General features: G+C 41.9%; 1 protein-coding gene across 10 annotated transcripts in view; it reads left to right on the top strand.

Moving 5' to 3' along the window:
- Positions 1–26,248, top strand: part of LOC148037934 (AT-rich interactive domain-containing protein 5-like) — an 85,535-nt gene that overhangs the window by 45,241 nt on the left and 14,046 nt on the right. For 5 of the 10 annotated variants that reach the window (XM_087676957.1, XM_087676958.1, XM_087676953.1 and 2 more), the window contains exons 9-10: positions 13,797–13,850; positions 18,612–18,701. The exons of 1 other annotated variant lie outside the window; for it this stretch is intronic. In XM_087676957.1, coding sequence (XP_087533083.1) covers positions 13,797–13,850; positions 18,612–18,701 — 144 coding nt within the window. The remainder of the gene's footprint in view (positions 1–13,796; positions 13,851–18,611; positions 18,702–26,248) is intronic. 4 more of the 10 variants (XM_087676960.1, XM_087676962.1, XM_087676954.1 and 1 more) reach the window with 3 other exon arrangements.

The raw sequence follows: 26,248 nt of genomic DNA, 5'->3' as shown, positions 1-26,248 counted from the left end.
ATCTCTTCATCTCTTGCCCTGTTGCTTAACAGATTTGGGGTTTTGTTTCCCGTGTATGGTCTTCAATGACTTGGGAGCGGATATCAGCTCATTCGTGTGATTATTTGAAGGATGCGCAATCAGATCATTCCCTTTTCTATGTCCTTCGTTGGACAGCTCTGTGGCATATTTGGCGTACTCGGAATGCCTTCATTTTTGATTCTGCCTCAGGTATACATGGTCATGTGGCCCATGTTCGTGGTTTATTGTTATGGCCGATCTCCTGTATGGTTTCAGCTGACGTGGTTCTTCTTGACAGTGCTACTCCTTGGTTGGATATTGTTCGCTCCACTCTAGCTGTCCTTTCTGTGCGATGTTTGTGTGTTATGGTCTTAGAGGCCTTTCGGCTTGATTTTTGTTTGTTCCGTTTTTTTTAGTGGAAATTTCGGGATTGTAGGTGGCAGTTGGTTTTCATGCGAGTGGTGATAGGCTTGTGGTGCTCCACTCTAGCTGCCCTTTCTGTGTGATGTTTGTGTGTTATGGTCTTAGGGGCCTTTCGGCTTGATTTTTGTTTGTTCCATTTTTTTTTGGCGGAAATTTCGGGAGTGTAGGTGGCAGTTGGTTTTCATGGGAGTGGCGATAGGCTTGTGGTGTTGAGCTTGTCCAGGCTACACACGGTTGCCAGCCCACGCGGTTGAGGCAATGGGGCGGCTCGTGGCCTTTGATTTGGGGGGGGGAGGGGACATCATTTGGCCATCTGGACACAATGGCATAAAAAGGGCCACGACAGGATTCAATTAATCCTTGCATGCCATGTACAAACAGGGTAGGGGCAGCCAGCATGTTAATGCCCATATATTGCATGTGGTGCTCACAAACACATTGGGTGAGGTGCCAAACTTCTTGATGGTTGGATCATTCATCTTTGATCCACAATTTTCAAAGTTTTTAAAGGTCCTCGTTAAACCAAAGTAAAACTGGCTTCTTAAGTAAGCCCCTCAAGCTACTCCCTACTTTTTTTAAAATAAGTGCAGTTTTGTATTAAATGTAGATTACTTCTTTTATACTTTGCTCCTCTTTCGCACTCTTTAACCTTTGAATTCTCACATCTCTCTCTCTCTTTAAACCTTCTTCATTCTCTACATTCCTTTCTCCTATCAACACCATGACTTCTCACGGTCTCTCTCCTTTTGATACACTCGCTACTACCGGACCTCAACACATGGAGGATGCCCCCATCTGGCTTCTCCCAAATGCGAACTCATGCACAGGCAATGTCCCGAAGTATCTTTTTTCCATGAAATTGGATGGAGATTCTTTGCAACTAGTGAGTCTCCAAGATCAAATCAAAGACATGCAACTTTAATTGGCCGAGATGCACACTTCCCATTTTCCATTTGTGCCTGTAGCCATGAGGACATTGCCTCTTCCAATCCATCTTGGTCCCATTAAAGGGGAGAAGAAGGAATGGATGAGACCAATATCAACTAATGGCTGGCCAAATGGAAGGCTTATTTTGATTTGTGTTAATTCGATGATCCTTAGTGTATCAGACATATACAAATCAAGTTACAAGGAAAGGTGTATGCTTGGTGGGCGGGTCTACGCACAAGCTGGAAATATGGGTAGATTTTCAAACTGTTTTTCGGAAGTATTTTGCAACTGATGATCAGATTGAATTTTCATAAACTATTTGCGCTCTTGGACATCCTCTAATAAATATAATAGATTGTAGAACACCTCATTGTAGTAGTCCGTGGGCGACTCAAAAAGATAATGCATGTAGAGTAACTTGTGAGGATTATCCAAAGCCTTTGTTTTGTGAAGAAGATCTTTGAATTCATATGAACATGCGTCCAAGGTTTTGTTCTCTATGCTGAGATCTCTTGGGGAAATCTATGAACTGGCTGAGAGAATGGAGAGAAAGCTGGAGAGAGACAAATTTCAGAGTTTCATCGCCAAAATTGGCTGAAATTTGATGCTACCTTGTTGTGAATGATTGATTTACTGTAGCCCACCATCAATGGATCTCCACATGTAGTTACTTGCCCTTGTGGCCCCCAATCTTGTTGTCACCTACCGTTACATAGCCTATAGGGGTTGTTACATGTCTCCAATGGACCAACTGTTAGGGATAGCTCTTTGACAGTCTCCAATGGTTGGGTTGATCATCAATGGCTGGAAAATTGCAGCAACAACTCTCTCTTTTTCTCTCCTAATCTTCACCATGCTAGAATGAGGCTCCAACAGCCTTTAATTGTCTTTCCCCCACTGGCATGGGCAAGTTTTGCCAAGTGGCAACCTTCTAATTGCATTTTTTAGCAATTTTCAGGCCAATTAAAGTAATTTTCAGAATATTAATTCAATTATTAATTATTGCTTAAAAAAGTCACTATATTAAGCAACAATTAAATTGGCTAGGCCAATTTGTAATCCAAGTATGCTTGAGCATTTGTTAGCCCTTGAACTGTCATTAATTAATTAACTAATGTCTAGTTTTTAATGTCACCATTGACATTAATGGCTAATAAAATCTTCTAGGCGAAAATTTGACACGGGATACCACGTAGTACATGCCAAGGAACTCATTATAACTTTTACCTTTGGCATCCATTGACATCTTGAGATCTTGGGTCCCACATTGCAAAATAATGAACTTGCACATCACATGTAAGTCACATTTGCACATTTGATTAACTGTTAATCAAATGCTAAGTAAAGCATTCAAATTTGACATCCTGGTGATAGACCTCTCCCTTGAGATTCTTGCAATTGTTGTTAATTGCATTGTAAGTTGTTAAAAGCATCTATTGTCACTATTGAAAATGCATGTTGCTATTATAGTCAAACAACATATGTACCTATTGCTTAACCATGCTCTTGCTCTTTGCATATTTGAAATTCGAGCTCAATAATTATAGTTTACATGCGTGAATCATAACCACTGTTAGAATCATAACCACATGTCAAAACCCAACACTATTTTGACCACCAAGGCAAAGTCATACATAAACTAAGTATTAACAATACTTCATAGCAATGATGTATCACATGATAGTATATATCAATTGCAAACCGCATGTAACTTGTGCAATTGTACTTCTCTTGCATTACTTGTAAATGTATAGTTTATAGCATCCATGTATTCCATTCATATACTGTAAATGTAGCTCAGATTGAAATGTATATTCCATGTATTCCATACATGCTAGCAACCTTGCAAATGTATAGTTTCAAAGCTTAGGTGCAAACCATACAAATCTACATACCAACTCACATGAATTAGTACATTGAGTAGTAATCTCAATGGCAGAAATATTGTTAGCATATAGTATACTGGATGCAAGATAAGGACATTTGAGATTAACTACATAGCCGAGCTGTTTATCACTAGGGAAGTGGAGGTGCAACTTTCCCATTGAGCATTAAGTAATACTCTAGATCTTCCATGCTCTATTGAACCTAACTGAGTCCGAACCAAAGTTTGCTCTAATTGAAAAGCCCGAGCTAAAGTTGCAACAACGGAGAGTGTAAGTGCGAGGAAGAACATGAGAATGACAATATTAACCAACTTGATCAATTATCACCATGAAAATTAGGGGGAGAGAGAGAGAGAGAGAGAGAGAGAGAGAGAGAGAGAGAGAGAAGATTTGGATCCTTTCCCCTTTGAGGAATTTATTGAAATAAAACCATGGGTACCAGGTGTCTAAACCATATATGAAATGATTGATTTGTTGCAAATTTTGAAAATTGGGATTTTGAAATCCTAATTTCTGCAAATTCCGAGTAACAAGTTGATTTTATTGTTTAGTGCTTGGATTATAAGCTAAGTAGAAAGTGTTTCTTGGACGAGAGATAGATAGGAGAGTACAAAGCATGCAACTGCAATTTCAGCATGAGAGGTTGTTTCAAATGAAGAGAGAGACCTCTAAAATATAGGTGTGGGACTTGGGTGCTCAAAAGTGAAAAGTAGAGGTTACAAACGTTAAGTGTTTGCTGAAAAAGACAAGTGTAAAGATAATTTTCTCTTCAAAATGACACATGCTATCTTCTAGATGCTACATATTACTTTTTTAGAGAAAAAAGCTTCCAAACCTTCTATTCTAAAAATTTCTCAAATGGTTAAGAATTTGAGATAATTGTTGAAGAAAAATTATTCTTTGAGAAATTTCGGAGCCTTTGTCGCAAACATAATTTCCATTTGAGCAACTTTAAAAAATAGTAACCTCCTAAATTTTAGGAGTTGTCAAATTTAGCTTTTGGGGAGTTTCATTATATAGGTTCACTAGTTTATGGTTTGTTTCTTCGATCATAAGCATTTAGTTTTACTTTCTGAAATCTTTTTGGGCAATCTAACCACTCGACTAAACTTTTAATTTCTCTTGTGTATCTCATTAATGACGACCCAAGCGTAATTATAGAGCGTTTTAGCGAATGACTATTCGTAAATAGAAAGATGAGCATTTAATTATATTTTGAAATACTTAAATAATACAAATCTCCTTTCAAAGTACATGAGCATCAAATTAATTTGAAATCATTGAGTCAATATGTCTTAGTAACAATATATACAAAAGGTTTGCTATATCCCTTCCTCTTGAAATCCATCTTTTTCTCAAGACATTTCTTGAAGTATTTTTGATCCTTCAGCTTCTTCATAAGTTGAAAGTATTTTTGGATAGTCTTTAAAATACTCTTCTGAAATCCATTTAGAATCTAAGCGAGAGTAATTTTTAATTTTGAAAATGAATTTTCTAGAAATGTTTCTTTTTCTTTTTCTTTTCCTGATCATATGAAAGACTATTTACTTTGGTTGAAGTATCTTCTCTTGTTCATCTACTTTAGGTGGATTCTCTATTGCAAGTTCCAATGATAGAGGCCCTTCATTAGGCTTCAGAAGATGGATATGAAAAGCATTATGAATTTTTCAATGCTCTGTAAGTTGTAACTTGCAATAAATATCATTAATCTTTTCAGTAAGTTGAAATGGCCCATAATTTCTTGCTTCAAGCTTAGTTACTTCGGATGAAGTCTCTTGGAGATGCTTAGGTGAGCTTTGTCAAATTTTAGCCACATCCGATCTCCTTGTAAAATCAATTGCCTTCGATGCTTATGTTCTGTTTTCTTTTGCTTTTCTTGTGATCTTTGGATAGCTCGTCTAGCTTGGGCGAAAGTTGTATCGATATCACGTACAAACTCATCGGCATGAAATATCTCATTCTTGGTTTTGAGAATAGATAATAAAAGTGGTTTTCCATATATGATCTCAAATGGTGTTTTAATTGTAGAAGTATTAAATGTGTTGCTATATGTATATTCTATCAAAGGCAAATACTTTTCTCATTGTTGATTGACTTCATGGCAATAGCACTTCAGCATATCCAATATTGTGACATTGGCTATTTCACTTTAACCATTTGTTCGAGTATGATAAGTAGAAAAAAAGTTAAGCTTTGTATCCAAATTTTCAAAAAGAGCTCATAAAAAGAGACTAGTGGTTCGTGGATCTCTATTATCCACAATGGATTGTGGTAACCCATGATACTTAAAGATTTATTGAATAAATATTCTAGCCATACGTTGAGACTTCATAGTCTTCTTGACTGGAATGAAATGAGTCTATTTGCCAAACTTGCCAATAATAGTCCATATGCGATCATTGCCATTTGTTGATTTTGGCGAGTCAAAAATAAAATTTATAGCAATGCTTTTTCAAGGTTGGCTCAGAATTCGTAATGGTTGTAAAAGTCCTACAAGCTTTTGATGATCAAACTTAATCTTTTGGCACATAATACATTCTTTGGTAAATTGCTCAATGTCTTGTCAGAGACTTAGCCAAAAGAAATACATTTCAAGTGTCTTGGGTGTGGCCAGAATATCACGATGAGCCATGTAAGATGTTGTATGACATTTTTCCATTAGGCATGAAATCTTTAGTAACACAGCTTATTCTCTATTATAAGAAATCCATATTTAATAACATAAGAGTTTACCCTTTTACCAAGTTGTAAATTCTTCCAAATGATTTTAAAATCTTTATCGGAAGCATACATGTCCTTGATACTAGGGAAATCTGTATGATGAATCATGGATACTGCATGAATTTGAGGTCTTCTTGATAGAGCATTTTCTACCTTGTTTTGTTTCCTAGGAATAAGCAATATTTAAAAGTTAAATTAAGCTAAATAATTAGCTTATCGAATATGCTTTTAAAAAATCTTTAGTTGGTTGAGAAATGTCTCAAACTATCATGGTCTGTCTTGATGAGAAAGTCTCCATCTAAAAGAAAAAGTTTCCAATCTTTTGAAGCTTGAATAATGACCATTAACTCCTTTTGATAGGTAGTAGCATTCTTTTTCACATTTTGCAATCTTCTACTTGCATAAGCAACTGCATGTTTTTCTTGGTTTAAGACTGCACCAATGCAGTCTCTTAAAGTATTACATTTCACAAATAACGGTTTCGATAAATTAGGTATAATTCGAATAGATCCTTTGCTAATATAGAACTTTAGAGCTTCAAAAGCTTTCTTTTTTAGTTTGGTTAATCGAAATGCCATTGCTTTCTTCGTTAAATTATGTAATGGTTTAGCAACCACTGCAAACTATTTAATAAATCTCCTGTAATAAGAGCATATCTCAAGAAACGTAGAACTTCATGAACATTGGTTAATTCTGGCCATTCTACAATAGCGTTGACTTTTTTTGGATCCATTTGAATTTCATCTGTGGATACAATATGGCCAAAGTAGTGAGAATGTCTTCTAGGAAAAATTTCATAGAAACAGGGAACGGCCGTTCTGGCCTGTAGGAACGGTCTAACGTGTTCCAAACCCTCAAAGGAGGTGAAACGGCCAGGGAACGTTCCTTGCCGTTCCCCCTGCCGTTCCCTATTTGGAACGGTCGTTCCAAGCCTGTTGATCGAAAACTGACGTTTTTTTCGGTTTTTTCTTTTTGCTTGGGTCACACTCATTCTACCATATGTTCACTCATCTCCATTGCCTAATGTGCACACACTAATCTCTCTCTCTCTCTCTCTCTCTCTCTCTCTCGGGTTGAAGATTCAAAGTGTCAAAGACAACCCACAAGCTAATTAGGAGTCTATGCAAAGTTCAAATTTGATGCATTATCAACTCTTGCAAATCACAATCAAATCTCAGCCTATCCTCAATTCCAAGGTATTCATCCATTTATATTGTCTAATTCGAAGGAAAATTGGGATAATTTGGGCAATTCAAGGCAATTCGGAGCTATGGGGATAATCGAGTCAATTTTGGGACATTTGGATCAATTTCAAGCATTGAGGGGTATTGGGGCAATTAGAGGGACATTCTTTGGGGCAATTTGGGTCATGTAGGGCATACTTGGGGCACTTAAGATATGTGCCGTTCCCCCCGTTCCCGTTTCCGTTCTCGTTTCCCATTCCAGGTAACTATGAAAAATTTACTCTTTCTACCATTTACGTAAGAGTTTGTGTTTGCGGAGTTTTTGAAACATTATTTTCAAGTATTACTTATGTTCTTCTTCATCTTTTGAATGTACCAAAATATCATCAAAGAAAATATTTGTAAACTTTCGATGTGTGCTAAAGATTCTTTCAATAATTCTATTAAAGGTTTGGGAGCATAGCACAGGATACTCTTATAAACCAAAAGTTATCTTGAATGTTGTTTTATGAATATGAGGAGTAATTCTTATCTGATGGTAGCCACTCTTAAAGTCAATTGGAATGAGTTGGATCCATCCAATCTATCCAAGATATCATCAATTCTTGGAATGGGAAACCTATTCCGAATTGTAATTTTGTTGAGAGCCATGTAGTCCACACATGCACTAAAATCCATCTTTCTTTTGTGCTAAGAGGACTGGAGAGCAAAAAGGTGAGGAACTCGGTCTTATTAGACCCTTCTCCAAGAGCTCATTCACTTGCTTCATAACTCCTATTGTTGTGTTGGACTCACAGAATAGGGTGGCGTATTTGGAGGTGAGCTCTTAGGAATAAGATCAATGTGATGATGTTTTAGTCTCTCCGGTGGTAATTCGTCATGTAAAGTGCCTGCAAAACAATCTTCATATTACTTTAAGAAACTCATTTGATTCTTGTTGATATTTAAGATAGACTCTTCAATTCTAGACTCTTTATTAGAATCTTTGATAAAAATCAAGTACGAAGAAATTTCATTGCTTTACAAAATTGTTCATGTGATAAGATAGGAATAGACTTTTTTTTCCACCCCACATCAAAAGATACATTTTTACCCTTGAAAGGGAATCTAAACTTATTTTGATTCCAATCAATGGTTGGATCTATTCTTCTATGCCAAGGTATTTCTAATACAATATCACAATGATCAAGATCTCCCATGAGAAAACTCTCATGATCTACATAATCTTATATCTCAATTCGTAGTTTCTCAAGAATGGAAGTAACTTCAGAGTCCATTCCTTGAAAAGCAACACTTCACATTGCTGGTGTTTTAAACCTTTCCTTTGGTAGATATAGAGCTTCAATAATGCGAGGATGGATATATGATATATAGCCCCTGTGTCAAAATGTATGAGAATAGGTTGATTAGTAATCTTACTCCAAGTCATAAAAGGCTTCTTTTTCTCTGACTGAGTTTCATTCAGTTGCAAGGATTCCTTAGGTACAACATTTGCTTGAGGTGTCTTTTGGGGCTGGTTTTTGTTGTTTGCCTTATTAGGGCATTGACCAGCCATGTGTTCTTTTTCTCCACAAGAGAAACATCGTTCTTCTGTTGTATATTTTACTAACTGTTTATGTTATTTTTTTAAAATGGTAATTGTGGTCTACCTCTATTCTTATTTTTTGATTTTTTTAAAATTTGGCTTCTTTTGGTTAAACCTCTCGATCTTCTTTCTTTGTGGTTTTTCTTTTGAGACTTTACCAAGCACCCATGGCATATGCAGTCCTTTAGCTTCTAAGGTTGCAGCTTGGACTGCTTTCAAAGTATCAAGCTTTGTCATCTTGACAGCTCGTCATATCGTGGAATGTAATCCATGGATAAACTTTCTCATCTCCATATTGAAAGTAACTTCATTAAGAGATTAAACTTAAGAGAAAAAACTGCAAACCTGTTGATATATGTTTCAACTCATCCCATTCTTGTTGCACATTGACTTCAAAGGATGAAGGTAAAAACTTGTTGAACATCTCCTTAAACTCTTTCCAAGACTTGGGTTCTTTTTCCTCTTGAACAACTTTGAGCCACTAATTCAAAGTGGCATCCGTCAGATGCATTTTAACTCCTATTTTTTGATATTTTGGTATAATCTTCACCACCAAAAGCAACATTAAATTTTCTAGTAAAAGACAGCTTTGTGAGAATCTCTCTTACCATAGAAAATGTCAAACTTGATGCTCTTCTCTCTAGGCTTGAAGTCTTTTTAGCATTGTTTTCCTTTGCTAAAAGTATCTTTGGAGATTTAGCTACCATGGAAATAGTGGGTTCTTTGATTTTTTCCATGTCCTTCTCCATGAAGGGATTCTTGGGACAAGAGGAGGCATCTTGTGTATTATGAGACTTTAAAGTCATAGATTGGGTGGATCCTCGAATGATAGGTGATATGTTACATTTTGTAGACTTAGTTGCATCAATAACATTGATACCTTTCATGCTGAGGTAGGCCTTCACAGTCGTAATACTATCTGTCTCAAGAGTCTTCTCGGTAAGGAAATCTTCAAAGACCTTCGCTTCAGCTTGTGCTTTAGCCCTTTTCTCTATCAAAGCTTGAATTTTTGGACCGCTAGCTTGTAGCTCCTTGTATCTTTGTATCTTCTCATAATTAGAGAAGCATACAGATATAGAGTGTTAGGAGCCTTCTGGTGGTTCACCAAAATTCTTCTCTTCGCCTATTGACATGGTGAGAAAGTTGGGCCTAAAGATCTTATCATCCAAAAAAGTTATTGCAAAGAAAAAATCCTTGCTTTGATACCAATGTAATTGCGAGGAAGAACGTGAGAATGACAATATTTGAACTCAACCAACTTGATCAATTATCACCGTGGCTGATATCAATATAATTGCAAGGAAGAACGTGAGAATGAAAATATTTGAACTTAACCAACTCGATCAATTATCACAATGAAAATGTGAGAGAGAGAGAGAGAGAGAGAGAGAGAGAGAGAGAGAGAGAGAGAGAGAGAGAGAGAGAGAGAACCTGTCCCTTCCCCTTTTCAGGAATTTACTGAAATAAAACCACGAGCACCAAGTGTTTGAACCATATACAGAAGGATTGATTTGTTGCAAATTTTGAAAATTAGGATTTTGAAACATGAAATTTAGAGAGAGAGAGAGAGAGAGAGAGAGAGAGAGAGAGAGAGAGTCGACACCACGTTGAGAGGGAAACTTGTCCTTTCCCCTTTTTTAGGAATTTATTGAAATAAAACTAGAGGCACTAAGTGCTTAAACCATATACAAAAGGATCGATTTGTTGCAATTTTTGAAAATTAGGGTTTTGGAACTCTAATTTTTGTAAACTCCAAGTAGTAAGTTGCTTTTCTTCTTTAGTGCTTGGATTAGATCAAGATAAGTAGAAAATGTTTTTTGGATGAGAGAGAGATAGGAGGGTACAAAGCATGCAATTGCAATTTCAGCATGAGAGCCGTTTCAAATGAAGAGAGAGATCTTCAATATATAGGTGTGGGACTTGTGTGCTCAAAAGTGGAAAGTAGAGGTTACAAATGACAAGTGTTTGCTGAGAAAGATAAGTGTAGGGACACTCGTCTCTTCAAAATGACACATGTCATCCTCTAGATGTCACATGTTACTTTTCTAGAGAAAGAAGCTTCCAAAACTTTTACTTTAATATATAGGTGTGGGCCTTGGGTACTTAAAAGTAAAAAGTACACGTTACAAATGACAAGTGTTTATTGAAAAGGCAAGTGTAGGGACACTTGTGCTTCAAAATGACACATGTCCTCTTCTAGGTGCCACATGTCACTTTTCTAGAGAAAGAAGCTTCTAAACATTCTACTTTAAAAATCTCTCAAATGGTTAAGAATTTGAGATAGTTGCTAAAGATAAAATTGTTCTTTGAGAAATTCCGCAACCTTTGACACAAAGAGAATTTCCATTTGAGCATCTTCCAAAATAGTAACCTTCTAAATTTTAGGAGTTGCTAAATTTAGCTTTTGGAGAGCTTCATTATATAGGTTCACGGGTTCATGGTTTGTTTTTTTGATCAAGAGTATTTTGTTTCACTTTTGAAACCACTCATTATATAGGCTTGTAGTCCATGTGACTATCTAACTGTAAAAGTCTTAGTCATCTGAGCTTTTTGGTCAATTTGACCGCCTGACTAAACTTTTAATTTCTCTTGGGCATCTCGTCGATGAGGACCCAAGTATAATTATAGGGTGTTCTAGCCATTGGCTACCCTTAAATAGAAAGATGAACATTTAATCATATTTCGAAACACTTGAATAATACAAATCGCCTTTCAAAGTACATGAGGATCAAATTAATTTTGAATCATTGAGCCAATATGTCTTGGTAACAATTGATATACAAAAGGTTTGTTACAAAGAGTGGTATGCCAAGTTACTTTCTTTTCTCCACTTAGCATCTATCAATAGGTGAAACAATACTAAACCTTCGTCAAGAAGCACATGGACACTTTACCTCTAACTCTTCATGCCATGAAACCTACACTAGGTTCTAGGCCTTTTTTCCAAACCTAGGGATTTGATACAATGTGGAACCAATATGACATGTTGTAGGTGAAAAAGGGAGGATAAGTATCATCCCATAATATCTCTCACGGGTCTATTTGACATGGACATTGGATAAGTTGAAGTGTTGAGGCACGGAAATATCTTTTGTACGAGAGAGAGAGAGAGAGAGAGAGAGAGAGAGAGAGAGAGAGAGAGAGAGAGAGTCATTCTGTTTGTACAAGAGTAGTTGGGTTCAAACCTCGGTGTAGACATACGATATTTGTTCCACTATATCGCCTTGGAAGATGGACAACAGTGCTGAAGTGACGATCCAACTAGCAGACATATGACCTTGGATTGTCTATGCTGATAGTGGGATTTCTCTTTGTGGTAGCATGTAGGTGGATATGAGTTTCTCCTTTGTGCAGCATGGTGGGAGTTCTCTTGAAGGATTACAACATCAAAATGATGCTGTGATCCTTGGAGAGGTAAACTAAAATCAGCACAAAATGATCAGCATACCTTAAGACAGGGATCAAAATTCTTGGGAGTGGTGCTCTTGCTTCCCCTATCCTTTCTGTAATTTGAGCAGGCTTTTCAAGGTATAGTCCACAGAATTTGTTTGCAAAGGGACAGTCCTGGTTTACATTGTTTGTGTCCTCTAGACTATGTCAGATGTCCTACATGGGCCTGTTCAAGGTATAGTCCACAGAATTTGTTTGCAAAGGGACAGTCCTGGTTTACATTGTTTGTGTCCTCTAGACTATGTCAGATATCCTACATGGGCCTGCCTGTCAGTGACATGATGAGAGTGGGGATCCTGCATATCATGTCTTGATCAGAAGAGTCTTTACCCTTTGCACATGTGCTTGCTTGTATCTCTCTTTCAATGAATGTATTTGAATGTATTCCATATGATTTTCAATCATGTTTCATGGCATATGCAAAAGTTTTACTATTGTTTGCCCACACAAATCTTGTATGGAGCTGAAATAGATAATGTGTGACAAACCAGCCCCAGATCCCTCGTTCAATTGCCCCCGTGAGAGTTGAGCCCTCGTAATGTCTCCCTGTATTGTGTGATTTTCATTCACCCATTGCCTCATGAAGAAAAAAGCTCACATGCACAATGATTGCATGTGGAAAACTGCCTCAGTAAGTTTTGGCATTCTAATATGCTCAACCTGCTTGTACTTCTGTTTTTCTCTTGAAATTTTGAATGGGAATCACTGTGTGTGATCTTATTTATGTTACACAAGCACATGGGCATGTGCACACGCCTGCACACATATTATAGAGTGTATGATGGTAATGTGGTTTGGTTTAAGCCAAAACCTTGGAATGGGTGGACAAGAGTGCCTAGCCAGCTTTCGGAGATATAAAGTTATTTGCTTGCCTGTAGCAGACTATGTACACTGGGTAGCATGGATGAGGTTTTGGAGTGTCAGAATTTGAAATTTTACAACCAACAGTTTTTCTTTCTCAAAATTTGGACTCTCTGCTCTCCTTAAACGTTCTTTACATAATTTCATTATTGGCCAGAGGAAATTGTTAATTACCAAACGGATCTGTTTTTTCACTAATTTTCCCTCAGCAGAGTGTGATCACATTCATACATAAACTTAATAGACCAATTACTTTACCAAAAGAGTGTGCAGGGAGCTGGTGATTGAAAAATAGGAGGTAAATGCGATTGTTTGAAATGATCAACATGGACTTTTCATGTTTGGCTTTAGATACTTGATCCTGAGAGCTTAAATTGAATATTTCTTTGAAGTAATCTATCAAAAGAGCCATACAATAACAATTAATCTATCAAAAGAGCCATACAATAAATTGGTTATTTGACTGATTGACTTGTCCTTCACATGTTGTCAAGCGACTGAATGTGAAAACTATTAGATGATCTATTTCTGTGGTCTATTCTCTATTCAATTAACAAAAGTAGTGCTTTTACTAGGGGGAGAGGAGGTGTTCTACAAGAGGGGGGAAGGGAGAGGGAGATTGAATGTGTACATAATCAGTGGGTAGTTGTGGCTTTTTGAATGGCAAAAGGAGTTTCATATGTTATGTGGTAGATGAACTTTTAAGTTATCAGTTTGCTAGAACTCAAAGCAACTAACCAAATGGTTTGTATGTAGCAGCATGATTGCTTTGAGGTGTATGCTTTGGTGCCTGGACTTCTTCTGGAAGAGGTATGCCAAATCACATTTTTGATATGTGCATGTGCTATGTATGTACATCACGTGTATGTGATTACATGCAGTATATACAATAAGAGATTGAAGTATTCATGGTCTCTTTGTGTGTGTGTGATGGAGAGAGTTGGTGTTTATACTAGACGTCACAACACCAAGGATTGCTGATAAGATGAAGTATTAGACAACATCAGAAATAGGAGCAAAGAAAACTCTATTCAAAGGTTTGTTTAAGTACATGTCTAGTATGTGGAAATACATGTACTGCTCTAAAGAGGATACATGCCACTAGAATGCATCACAAATTGGGAGTTCGTATGCAAGTAGAGGTTGAGATGGTTGGGGTTGAATTACTGAGCTCTTTTAACAGGGATAATGATGTTAAATTTCTTCTTTGAGAAATGTGTGCTAGACTGTTAGGACATATTCTTAATTGTAAGCAAGTTTTTCTTTTTTGACGTGTGGCGACCTCGTGAATCCAAGCCTAGGGGAAACCCAACCTCACCATGGTGTCCTCTAGGAAATCCCAGTCAACCTCGTCATAAGCTTTCTCGAAATCCAAGAGTAGTATGGCCAGTCTCTGCCCACTGTGCTGAGCCCACTTTGTCGTCTCAAAGAAGGTGAATACATTGTCTAGGATACTCCTATCCTAGACAAAGCCTGTTTGTGTGTCATGGATGATGTCTGGCAGCACGGGGCGTAGTCGCCTACCAATCATCTTTGCCAGTGCCTTATAGGCCATTGACAATAAGGTGATCGGTCTCCACTGGGAAAGCTCCAATCGGTCTTTCCCTTTGGGGGGAAGACTGATAAGGCCTGCCGAAGGGCTCCCGCATCTGTCCTGAAGTGAAAATCTCTTGGAAGGTCATCAGTAGGGAGTCCTTCACCACTTCCCAGTAGGTAGTAAAGAAGGCCTTAAAGAGGCCATTCTCTCTTGGGCATTTTTGCACCCGTCCTGTGTATGGGAAGCCTCCTCTAGTTCCTTCTCTATGAAGGGGGCTAGGAGGGAGCGTCTCATCTCCCCTGTGACAAGGGACAAGATGTGATCCCAGACCTGCTGCTTACGTCGCTGTTCTCTAGTTGAGGCTGTGAAAAAGGCGTCTGTAGTAATCAGTGGCAATCTCCATCACCCAGTCTGGGCTAGAACGAGTCCTCCCATACTGATCTTGAAGGTTGCGTATCTGCTTTCCTGAGGTGCGAGGCTGGTGCACTTGGAAAAACTCCCTGCACATCGTGTCCCCCTTCTGCGCCCAAAAAATTGCTGAGGTGTGGAAAAAGAACACAGAACGCTTGTCCTCTAGGCCAGCAATGACTGCTCGCGCTCGCACCTCCTGTGCGTGGAGGGTGGGATTCCCTGGTGCCTCATGTAGTAATCTTTGTGTGGCTGCAAGGTCCCACCGGAGCGCTCTCTTCTCCTCCCAGTTCTGCTGTCTAGCTTGTATAGCTGCCTCTTGGCAGATTCTGCTAGACTCGGCTAGGACCTTTGTAAGCTCCTCTGCGATCCGGTCCCTCCTGCCCCACTACCTAGTCTAGAGCCGCTCTATCTGCCTCGTCACCTCCTCCCTCCTATAGATCGAGTCAGGGATCCTACAGGATCGAGTTTCTAGGGTAGATGCTGGGGGATCTAGTGGCAGGAGAATCGGGCAATGATTAGACAACGTGGTGCCCGCCAACTGCCCAATCTGGCCTCCATGAGAGCCTCTCTATTCTCCCATATTAAACCTTTCCAACCACTCCAGCAGGACTCCACCTAGCCACCTGTGGAAGATAGGGTCTCTCCAGGCATCACGTGCATCTACTGCCAATAGAAATACCTCCCATGCCTCCTGCCGCTCCTGGATCATGCCATGGTAGTTTTTGCCTTTGCCGTGTTGGTCCTCCAAAGTCTCCAGGTTGTTGAAGTCTTCTCCAACGATCCGAGAGTCCACCTTTAGGAGTCCATCCGCGATCTCCACCCAGAACCTGTTGCGTGCCCTAACCTTCATAGGGGCATAGACGTTGAGGACTCCAAGGCATGAGTCCCCAATATCCAGTGTGATCCATAGAACCCTCCCTGCCACTATCGTTCTGTGGTCTCGTACACAAGCGGTGAGACTCGGGCCAATAGAGGTGCATACGCCTCCACTCCTGCCGTGGGCACCTATGGCGTGCTCCTAGTAAGTGTGCGAGCTGCCCGGGAGTACCTTCCCTAACCGCTGGGTCGGGGAGAGAGTGAGCTTGTGCTCCTGTAGAAGTAAAATGTCGATCCATCCAGCAAGGGCAGGCTGCAGCTCTTGCCGAACAATCAACTTCCTGGAACCACGTGCCCCATTGTAGTGGAGACTATTCACATTCCAGGATGCAAGGTGTAAGCTCATGGGGAAACTTGTGACACACCGAACAACAGCTGTTCGGTGTGGAGGCTGCTGATGAGGATGAGAAACTATGGAGCATGCATGTACGCTTTGGTGCAGGTCTTGACGGCGAACTCCAATCCCCTATGGTGGCCCTCGGCCGACCATAGGGATGATAGATGCTCCAGGTGGTATTATCAATGCATCTATTAGCCATGCTGAGAGTCGCGACTCCGTACACTAGTAGAAACGGGCCACCTGTGCCAGGGGCCACTCGATCACATCCCTCGGAGCCCTCCACTGTGGAGGATCTCGAGAGATAATGCTCAAGTGTGGGACCTCGGCACCAGCCCACCAATTAATGTCCATCATGCAACCAAGCCACTACTGTGTAAACAATGCTAGTTCTTCTTCTTCCATCCACTGGTAGATGTGGTCTGCCACCTGACTCTTCAACTCCTCTATCTGTGTCGTTGTCCAATCCCCTGAGTGAGAGGGCTGAAAGAAGAAAGAGTAGTTTGGTCCATCTGGTGGTGCTAGTAGATGGACCTTGCTCCTCCTTGACTTGCGAACCACGAAGATCCCCAACTCTAGAGGTAGTGGGAACTCTCCGTGCTCCGCAACTCTAAGGTGGGACCATGGGCCACTGCAAAAAAACTCCTGTGGCAACAACTGTGCCCGTCTTGGAAAGGTGTGATGGAGAGCAGGGGCAGATGAGCTGGTGGCTGTGTGGGCGGGGAAAGACTGCTGGTGCGAGAAGGATGTAGGCGTGTGTGGCTAATCACTTTCGGTGGGAGGAGCAAGAGTGGGTATGGGGAGGATCACCTGAAACGGGTGCGGATTGGGGGGGTGCTTGGTAGGGGAGATGGTGGGGGGGAAGAGGGTCGAGGGATGGTCGGAAGTATGTGGTGGGGGCTGGTGGCCTTGGAAGGGGGGGTTGTGGGCCAGGGTTAGTGGGGGGAGCTTGGGAGGTGGGGGAGGGTGGGTGTGGGGGCTATGGGATCTCAGGTGGGGTAGTCTATGGCGCGAGTGGTGGCTGTGGGGGACTGTGGTCCTGTTGGGTGAGACGGGCAAGGGGGGGCTGCGGAGTGCTCTGCCGAGGGGGTGTTGCTCGCCCTCTTACGCCTTGCTGTCGAGGCTGTGATTGAGGCGTTGGCTGCGACCCCCCTGCTGTCTCTCTGTCTGTCGTCTCTGGACCCGTGTGAAGTTGTTGGCGTCCACCTATGGGCCTGTCGCCAGAGCCGCCTTGGCCCCGAAATGCGTACAATCTGCTGCTTGATGTCCAAAGTCATGGCAGCACAGACACTGCCCTGGTTGCCCAGTCAAAATGACCTGCTGCCTAAAGGAGTGACCTCCAGCCTCAATCTCCAGGAACTTTGGTATGCTTTTTGTGTCTTTCACGACCACTCGTACCTTTGGGACTCCTGCAGTTGTTACTGCATCCGCGAAGGAAGCAGGGAGAACTGTGCCAAAAAGGCGTCCAAAGTCCTCCACTAATTGGCAGTATTCTACTGCCAGTCCGGGAAAAAGTAGAGTGACTGGGTGTCTAAGAAAACTGTTGTGGAGTGCAAATGACTCCGCTGTGAAGCCGCTATACCAGGGAACCATGTAGATAACCCCCTTTGTGGAGGCATAGGGCGAGCTCTCCACCAACTCACGGGATGTGTTTGCAGAGATGAGTCGATCCATGAAGATCCCTCGGCCCATGAGCAGTGCCTCCAAGATCTGTGCCGTGCCAATGCGCAGCGTGGAGTGGAGCCAATCCTGCAGCTGGGCTCTCGATGGGGAATGTCCAACGACCTGACCAAAGATCGCTGTTTCTTTAAGCTCCAACTTTGTGGCCCGGACGGCCAAGAGCTTTTCCTCAGAGAGGATGATGCGCAAGGTGTTTGACTGGGGGGCACTCGTAGAATGCATTGGCGTCTGACTAGAGGTTTCCATTGCGCTTCCCAACTGAGGACCTACCACTCACGGTGGTGCGCTGTTGGAGGAGGGGGGTATGTTGCTGCAGAGGAAGGGAGTAACTGGAGGGTAGGAGGGCCGATGGCAAGGGGGGGGGGTGGGGAATGCTTGTTTACACAGCGGGGGAGGTATTGGACATTGATGTAGTCCAGCTCGCAGCGAGGCGAGAGATTGTGTTAGGTCTATCAAGTAGTGCCGCGGGCCACAGTACGGGAAAAGCTGGGGGGGAGGCAGTGGAGGCCGGGGGGGGGGGGAGTGCGGAGGGGCAGGGAACCAGATCCTTAGGTAGGAGGACACGTCGCAGGTTCAAGTGGGTGGGGGGGCAGGTTTTCGGGTGGGGCAGCAGTGGTGTGTTTGCAGCAGGGGAGGCAGGGCTTGCGGGGGGGGGGGGGGGGGTTCGCGTTGGGAGGGAGGAGTTGCGTTGGGGGGAGACGGAGGGATCGAGCTATTTTTGATTGTGCAGAGGAGGAGGCTTTGGATACATAAGTGCACATTGAGGAGGCTCTTCCCTCTTTGGCTTTTCAGGAGTGAGGCGTTATTCTCTTCTTCATTGGTAGGATTCCTATGCTTGCTAGGATCTATCAATGGTTGACATCTATCCTTTCAGATTGATTGTGTGGAGGAGATCTTCGCTGAATTTCATGGATTCTACGAGGTTGTGCTTCTTTCTACTTTGGCACGAGATAACCTCCTCAATAAGCAGTCCCTTTTCTTTAATAAACAGTTGGTGCATATTGTGTCGTGGTGTCCAATGACAGATTTCCAATGTTTACTCAAGCAAGTATGTCTAGTATGGGTGGAAGTGGAGAGCTGCCCGGTTGTTTATTGGGCCCTTCTCAAGGATGCAATGGTTGCAGTAGGCCTTGTGTTGTTACCCCCAAGTTTGAAGGCAACCAACTGTAGTCGATTGTGCATACTGTGGAATATTGCCGAGAAGCGACCCAACTAGTTGCGTCTCAATTGTAGCAGCATGTGGTCTCTTTGGTTCCGGCTCGAGTGGGGTACTTTTGCTGGCCATTGTTTCTTGTGTGGTCTAGGTCACTTCATTGCCAAATGTCTTGACCGAAAGAGCACCCTAGTGGATCAGCCCATGGATATGGACCAAAACAAGGACCAAAACAAGCCTTCACCTTCTACACAACAATAGATTATTCAGCCCATTCACGCTAAAGGCAAGCAATCAACTTCTTCCTTAGATTTGGAAGCACAAGGATGAAGCATGGCGCAACAAGGGAAAGCGAGGGATACTGAGCCTTCTTCTTCACAGGACCTTGTTTGCACTGTCATCATCGCTGAGGTAAAACTTTTGATGGGCCTACTACCTGAGTTCGTACTCCCACCAAGGAGATACTGCTCTCCAAAGAGCAACTGCAACAACAACAATCAAGCCAATTGTCACCGCTTGCCCGTGGCCCTACAGTTCAGCTGGCCTTCGATGTTGTTGGTAGAGCCATCACTCCATGGGATTGCTACTACCTAGGTTCTACCTCCCATCGTGCGGAATTGCATTCTTCCTTGTGAGCTGAACATTAGAGACCCAATCCCTTTGCAGTATTGGGAGACTTCTTTGAAGATGGTGTAGTAGAGGCATTGGCAGCAAAGGACAAAATCTTGTCAAAACTCTTGATCCTTTGAGAAGCAGCCCATCTAGCTCTGGCGTGCCTCTTGCAGTTGTCCTTTTATATTTGTTGAATCTGTTGTATGTGGTTTATGCGTGATGGTCTACACCCAACTTGCACCTTGTAATCTTGTAATCTTGTACTTTCTTTTGTAATTAATACAATTAGCTATTGAGAGAGAGAGAGAGAGAGAGATCTCCATGGTATCTTGCATTCAAGTCTCGTGGTGGCATATCCTTAATATTTATGCCCTTTTTTGACATCTTCCTCTTTTCTAGTGACTCATTTCGTTTGTTCATGGAAGTTGGTTCTTCAAAAGGTGCATTGGTATCCAATAGAGGATTGCTTGGAGGCTAACTCTTTTCTTGATGGATTTGTTAGTTGTGTCAAGGCTGCTCTCCTGGGATACGAAACATAAGGATTGATCAAAATTTAATTATATGGTATGTTTGGGTTTGTCTTCTGTTATTGATGCCACTTTGGTGAGTGGCAATGGTTGATGTGTTGGGGATAAAGGCACCTGGGCCTAGCTGCCCGTGTATTACTACACTGACAGTACCCGCACCTGCACATTGCAGGTTGTGGACGCCCATCACTGCCACTTCTTTCTTTATTCGACATTTGAATGAAGGGAAGGCCGGTCACCCATTATGACTGTTGGAGTTTCCGCATCATGAGTCTCTCTCTCTCTCTCTCGCTCGCTCTCTCGCTCTCTCGCTCTCTTGCTCCATTTGCCATAGCTCACACCTCTCTTGCTTCCGCTTGCTCGTGCTTCCACTTGGGCTTCTCCCTTCAATTGGTATTAGAACCATCTTCTTCGTGAGCTCAAGCTCAATTTGGAATTGCTTCAGCTGTCATTCGAGTTACCTACAATAGGGTTTCACCTTTGGCAACCATAGCTCCATCTCTTGAGGTTCTTGCTCTAGGACTTCTCAGAACCTATTGGGGCTATCTTAGGGCATTCTTAAGTCTACATTGAGCTTATTTCAGGGAGTATTCGACTCAATATTTAGGGCTGGAAATACAAAAACGTCTTTTCAGCTATGGCCATTTTCAAGCACTTGTGCTTGCACAACCACTCCCTGGCATTGGACAAAGGCTTTGGCATTGTTTACCACTCCTCTCGGCATTGACCATTAACATTGAGCATTGGTTTTGAGTCATTTAGCTTCAGCTATTAACTGTGCAAACAGGGCAGTATGCTGTCATAAAGCAGGGACAGCCATATCTTCAATATGCTTCTCGGGATGCCCGTATACCTATGTTTTGTCGCCGGATACTTGGGGGATCATATGTCATTGGTTTGAGATGCTATTGGACTGATTTGAGCACTCTTTTAGTTCAGTTTTCTCATAGATATTACGGCTCTCATAATAGGGCTGAATGCTATTTGTCTGGGAAATGTCATGCATGCTCTTGGCTTATGTGATGCTCTCAAGATGCTTATTTGATGCTGGACACTTGGGGAATGTTTGGCCAATCTATTGGACTGATTTAAGCCCATATTTGGCTCAGTTTTACTGTCATTTTTACTGCTATCATAAGCAGGGCTGAAGGCTATTTTATAAGTGAAAGCATATGCCTATTGCTTGTTGATGCTTCCTAGCTACTTGGGATGATACATTGATGTCTATGGTTGATGCTACATGCTTGGCCATGCTCCCGGAATGCTTTTGGGCTTTGATTGAGCTCACTTTTGCTCAATCTTGACTATCGTTTTACTGCTGTACATACAGTGGACAACAAGCTTTAACAGGGACAGTCTATGCCTAATGCTCTTTCATGCTATTCGGGCATTCTATCGGATGTATTGGTGCATGGCATTGAAGCTCTATGCTTGGGTATGCTATTGAATGCATTTGAGCTTTGATTTGAGCTTAGGACATTTGACATTGGTGGTCGGTTACTTCATTGGGTGCTTCAGAGGCCTATGACCTTACATGCTTGAAATTTTTATTGGGTCTTATGCTCTCGGCTATGTACTTGATATATCTTGGATGCTTGGATGCCGCTCACATGAGGATTTGAGCTTTGTTTGCTCATTTGGCATCTGACTTTTGTTCGAGTGGGAGCCGATTGCTTGATACTTGGATGTTACATTGAGCTTTGGATGTTACTTGCAGTTGAGCTTAAGCTACTTCAACTTCTGCTCACATGTTGCAAGTTGTTTTGTATCAGTGATTGCCCTTGTTTGGCATTTATTTCTTACTGCTGTACCTCATTTTCAGGATGCTGTAATTGCAGATTTTTGTATTATTTATGAGAGCAATCCCCTCCATTTGATGCAATTTTGGTCTTAGTTTGTGGATAGCTCATTATTTAGTCCGTACCTCTTGTTTTGAGCTTGTTTTGGCAGTGGTTTTGGGGCTGTTTGCAGGCATTACAACAGCCTGTTTGGTTTGTACATTGCCTATTTTTTCTTGCAGTATGGCTGGTCATTCAAATGACTGTGCCATCTTCAACATTGAAAAGTTGGATGGTAGCAACTATGGCTAGTGAAAGACCCAAATTTGGCAGGATTTGGTGCAGAAATCTCAGATTAGGTGGATCAAATGCAAGAGCATTAAGTGTGAAGGTCAAGATCATGATATATGGGATGACTTAGATGAGCTTTGCAGGTCCACGATTATCGTGTTCCTCAACAAGCAGGTTTATTATAATGTTGTCACAGATAGGCAGTCTGCATGGGATCTTTGGAAGAAAATGTGTAATCTCTATGATAAGTAGAGCCGTGCTTCTCAAATGTATTAGCTAAAGGAGCTTATGGACCTTCTTATGAAGGAAGGTAACAATGTTTCTCAGCATTTGAGTGAGTTTTATGCTATCATTGGCTAGTTGTTATCGCAAGGTATTGACTTTAAGGACAATCTTTCACCTTCGTTCTTGTCGGTCACATTGCTCGAGTTTTAGGACACATTCTGTACTGCTATGTGTGCAAATATGTCCAAGAATGGGCTGAAATTGTCTGATGCATAGGGCACACCCTTGATAGAGAAGATAAATAGGAAGAATGTGGATGCTTCTCATACTTCTCACGCTTTGACTGTTTGGGGTTGCAATGATGGCAAGAGCAGGAATGACCGCCATGGTAAAGACTCGCTGAAGTCTTATTCTAAGTCTCGTGGACAGTCCCACAATAAGTCTCATGGATATAAGTCCGATTTGACATGTCATTATTGTGGAAAAGCAGGACATATTAGGCTGCACTGCCATAAAATCCGCGATGACAAGCACAAGGAAAAGGGCAAAGGGAAAGTGTAAGACAAGTCTGATGATTGTAGCATTGTCCATGCTAAGTCCAATGTTAAGATCAAAGAGATCAATGTAGTGCAGCAACCTGACTCTAATGATGATTACATGCTTATAGCTTCTTCTTTGGATAAGTTACAACTGACTCATGCCTCACCTAGTTTTACTCAGTTTTGGTTGATGGATTCAGGGGCTTCCTTTTATGTGACCTCTCATAGCGAGTGGTTCCACTTCCATGGCAGTATGATTGGATCTGTCCGTTTTGGGAATGACTTGGCATCGCAGATAGTTGGTATTGGTGATATTCGGTTGCAGTTTGGTTCAAGCAGTATGTTTACTTTGCATAATGTTCGACATGTACCGGCTCTCACGAAGAGTCTTATCTCTATTGGCACATTGGATGATGAGGGTTACTTTATTTCGTTTGGGGATTCTTCTTGGAAGATCACCCGTGTAAACCTTGTTCTGGCATGCAGTGCCAAGTTTGGCACTTTATATCCCTTGGTTGTATCTGGATCTGTAGGTCATTTTTTGTTTGTGGTTGCAATTCCACATGTATCTCTTTGGCATTGTTGCCTTGGGCACACGCCCTTAAAGGGAATGAAAATGCTTACTCGTTTGCAATGTCTTCCGGTCCTTGACTATAAGTATTTTGAGTCATGTGATCATTGTTTGTATGGCAGACAGACACGTAGTATGCATAAGAAGTCTGGCACTCTGCACATGGGTGAACCTTTGGCTCTTGTTCATTCTGATGTCTGTGGACCTATGCCCTGTCAATGGTTAGGAGGCGCGAAGTACTTTATCACATTCATTGATGATTACTCACATAAGGTCTTGGCATATCCCATAAAGCTGAAATGTGATATTTTGGCTATCTTTCAGTATTGGCTTGCATTAGTTGAGAACCAATTTGGGTATAGGTTCAAATGCTTATGGTTAGAAGCTCCAGAATGGTATGGTTGAGCACATGAATAGGACCATACAAGAAAGGTTCCGTAGTATGCTTAGCTAGGCAGGCTTACCACAACAATTTTGGGCTGAGGCACTGACTAGTGCCATACACTTGATCAATCGATATCCTTAAATAGTACTATTAACTTTCAGCTTGTAGAGGAGGTGTGGGTTGGAAAACCTCCCACGTATGCTTATTTGTGTGTCTTTGGTTGCGAGGTTTTTTGCCATGTATCCAAGGACAAGCGCACAAAGTTGGATTCTAAGTCCGAGAAATGCATCTTTCTTGGTTATGGGGATGCAGGTGACGCCTATGGGATTTACAGGCTCGGAAAGTCATATGTAGCCATGATATAGTTTACCATGAGGAAAAGATACATAAGCAGTCTGAGCGGATAGTTGATATATATAGGGTTATATTTCAAGAGGAGCCTCCTGCTCCCATACAGCTAGCTAGATAGCTTGCAGCAGTAGTCGATGCTTTAGTGGCCCATGACTATGATGTTGGATAGAATGTGTAGGCTTCTCAACCTACCTTGAGATGCTTTGCTAGAGTCAGACGTCCGCCTGAGCGGTTTGAGCCCTCCGTTGATTATTTGATGGTGAGAGATGCAGGTGAGCCTCTCACTTATGATGTGGCCATACGCTGTGGTGATAGTCACTCTTGGGATAGAGCCATGCAGTCAGAGTTTGGCTCTTTACAGAAAAATCATACATGGGAGTTAGTTTCTTTGCTTGGTGGAAAGCGTGTATTGCCATGCAAGTGGGTGTACAAGTTGAAGAGCACCCTTGGACGCCCCAAACTTGCATATAAGGCCAGATTGGTTGCTAAGGATTTTAAACAAGAGCATAGTGTTGACTTCAAGGAAGTCTTTTCTCTTGTAGTCAAGTTGACTACCCTGCGCCTAGTACTAGCGTGGTTGCTTAGTTAGATTTGGACCTTTATCAAACGGATGTTAAGATGGTTTTCTTACAGGGGGACTTGTCTGAGGAGATTTATATATAGCACCCTAAGGGCTTTGAGAAAAAAGCCAGGGAACACCTAGTGTGTAGATTGAGAAAGAGCCTTTATGGCCTTAAGCAGGCACCTAGGGAATGGTACCATAAGTTTGATGCTTTTATGCATTCACAGGGCTATAAATGCAATGATATGGATTCGTGTTTATACACGAAGAAGGCTCGTGATGGTAGCCTTTTGATTGTGGCACTGTATGTGGATGACATGTTGATTGCTGGGAGAGCTCCTGGTAAGCTGGATGCTTCGAAAAGTCAGCTCAAGAAGAGCTTTGAGATGAAAGACATGGGATAGGCTTCACATATTCTTGGGATGCGCATTACGCGTGATCGCTCTCAGGGGCTCCTTGTCATAGAGGTATATCTAGAAGGTTCTTGAGTGGTTTCATACGCAGGATGTTAAGCATATTGGTTGTCCTTTGCCTTTTCATGTGAAGGTGAGCTAGGCCAATTGTCCATAGTTTGATGGGTAGAAGGCCGAGATGGCCAAGATCCCTTTTGCATTCGCAATTTGTAGTTTGATGTATGCCATGATAGCCACTTGTCCTGACATAGCTTTTGCAGTGGAAGTTGTGGCACGCTATATGGCTATATCTAGCAAGCGGCGTTGGGATGCCGTCAAGGGTATCATGAGGTACTTTAAGGGCACAACAGTTATGTGCATATGTTATGGTGGCCAGGGTACAAGAGTCGTGGGGTACACTGACTCTGATTATGCAGGACATGGATAGTAGGAAACCCACCTATGGCTATATGTTTATCTTTGCTGGTGGTGTTGTTTCTTGGGTGTCCATGGTGCAGAAATGCATGGCCCCTATGTACACATTGTACTTTGTCATTTTTTTCTTGTTTTCTCTTCACTCGAGACACATTCGCCTTTAAGTAGGAGGTTGTTGGGGGTAAAGGCACCTGTGTCTAGCCGCACGTCTATTACTATATTGACAGTACCTGCACTTGCACACTATAGGTGGCGGGCGTTCATCACTATCACTTCATTTTTTATTCTTTCAATGACATTTGAATAAAGAGAAAGGCTGGTCACACATTGTGACTCTTGACATTCCCACATCTTGAGTCTCTCTCTCTCTCTCTCTCTCTCTCTCTCTCTAGCATAGAGTGGGTTCGGGACACCATTGAGAGTCTACAGAATGGTCGAGCGGAGGACCATGAAGGCTTAGTAGCAGAGCACCCGACCCATGCCCGAGACGTACTTGCACCCCTTCTAGTCCACATGTTTAGCAGAGCCTTATGTGAGGGCTTCCTT

This window comes from Lygodium microphyllum, chromosome 4, assembly GCF_053477565.2.
Source record: "Lygodium microphyllum isolate KBCC chromosome 4, Lygodium_microphyllum_v1.1.10, whole genome shotgun sequence".
NCBI lineage: Eukaryota > Viridiplantae > Streptophyta > Polypodiopsida > Schizaeales > Lygodiaceae > Lygodium > Lygodium microphyllum.
Note: the sequence above shows the minus strand (reverse complement) of the source record. Positions and strands in the feature narration are given on the sequence as shown.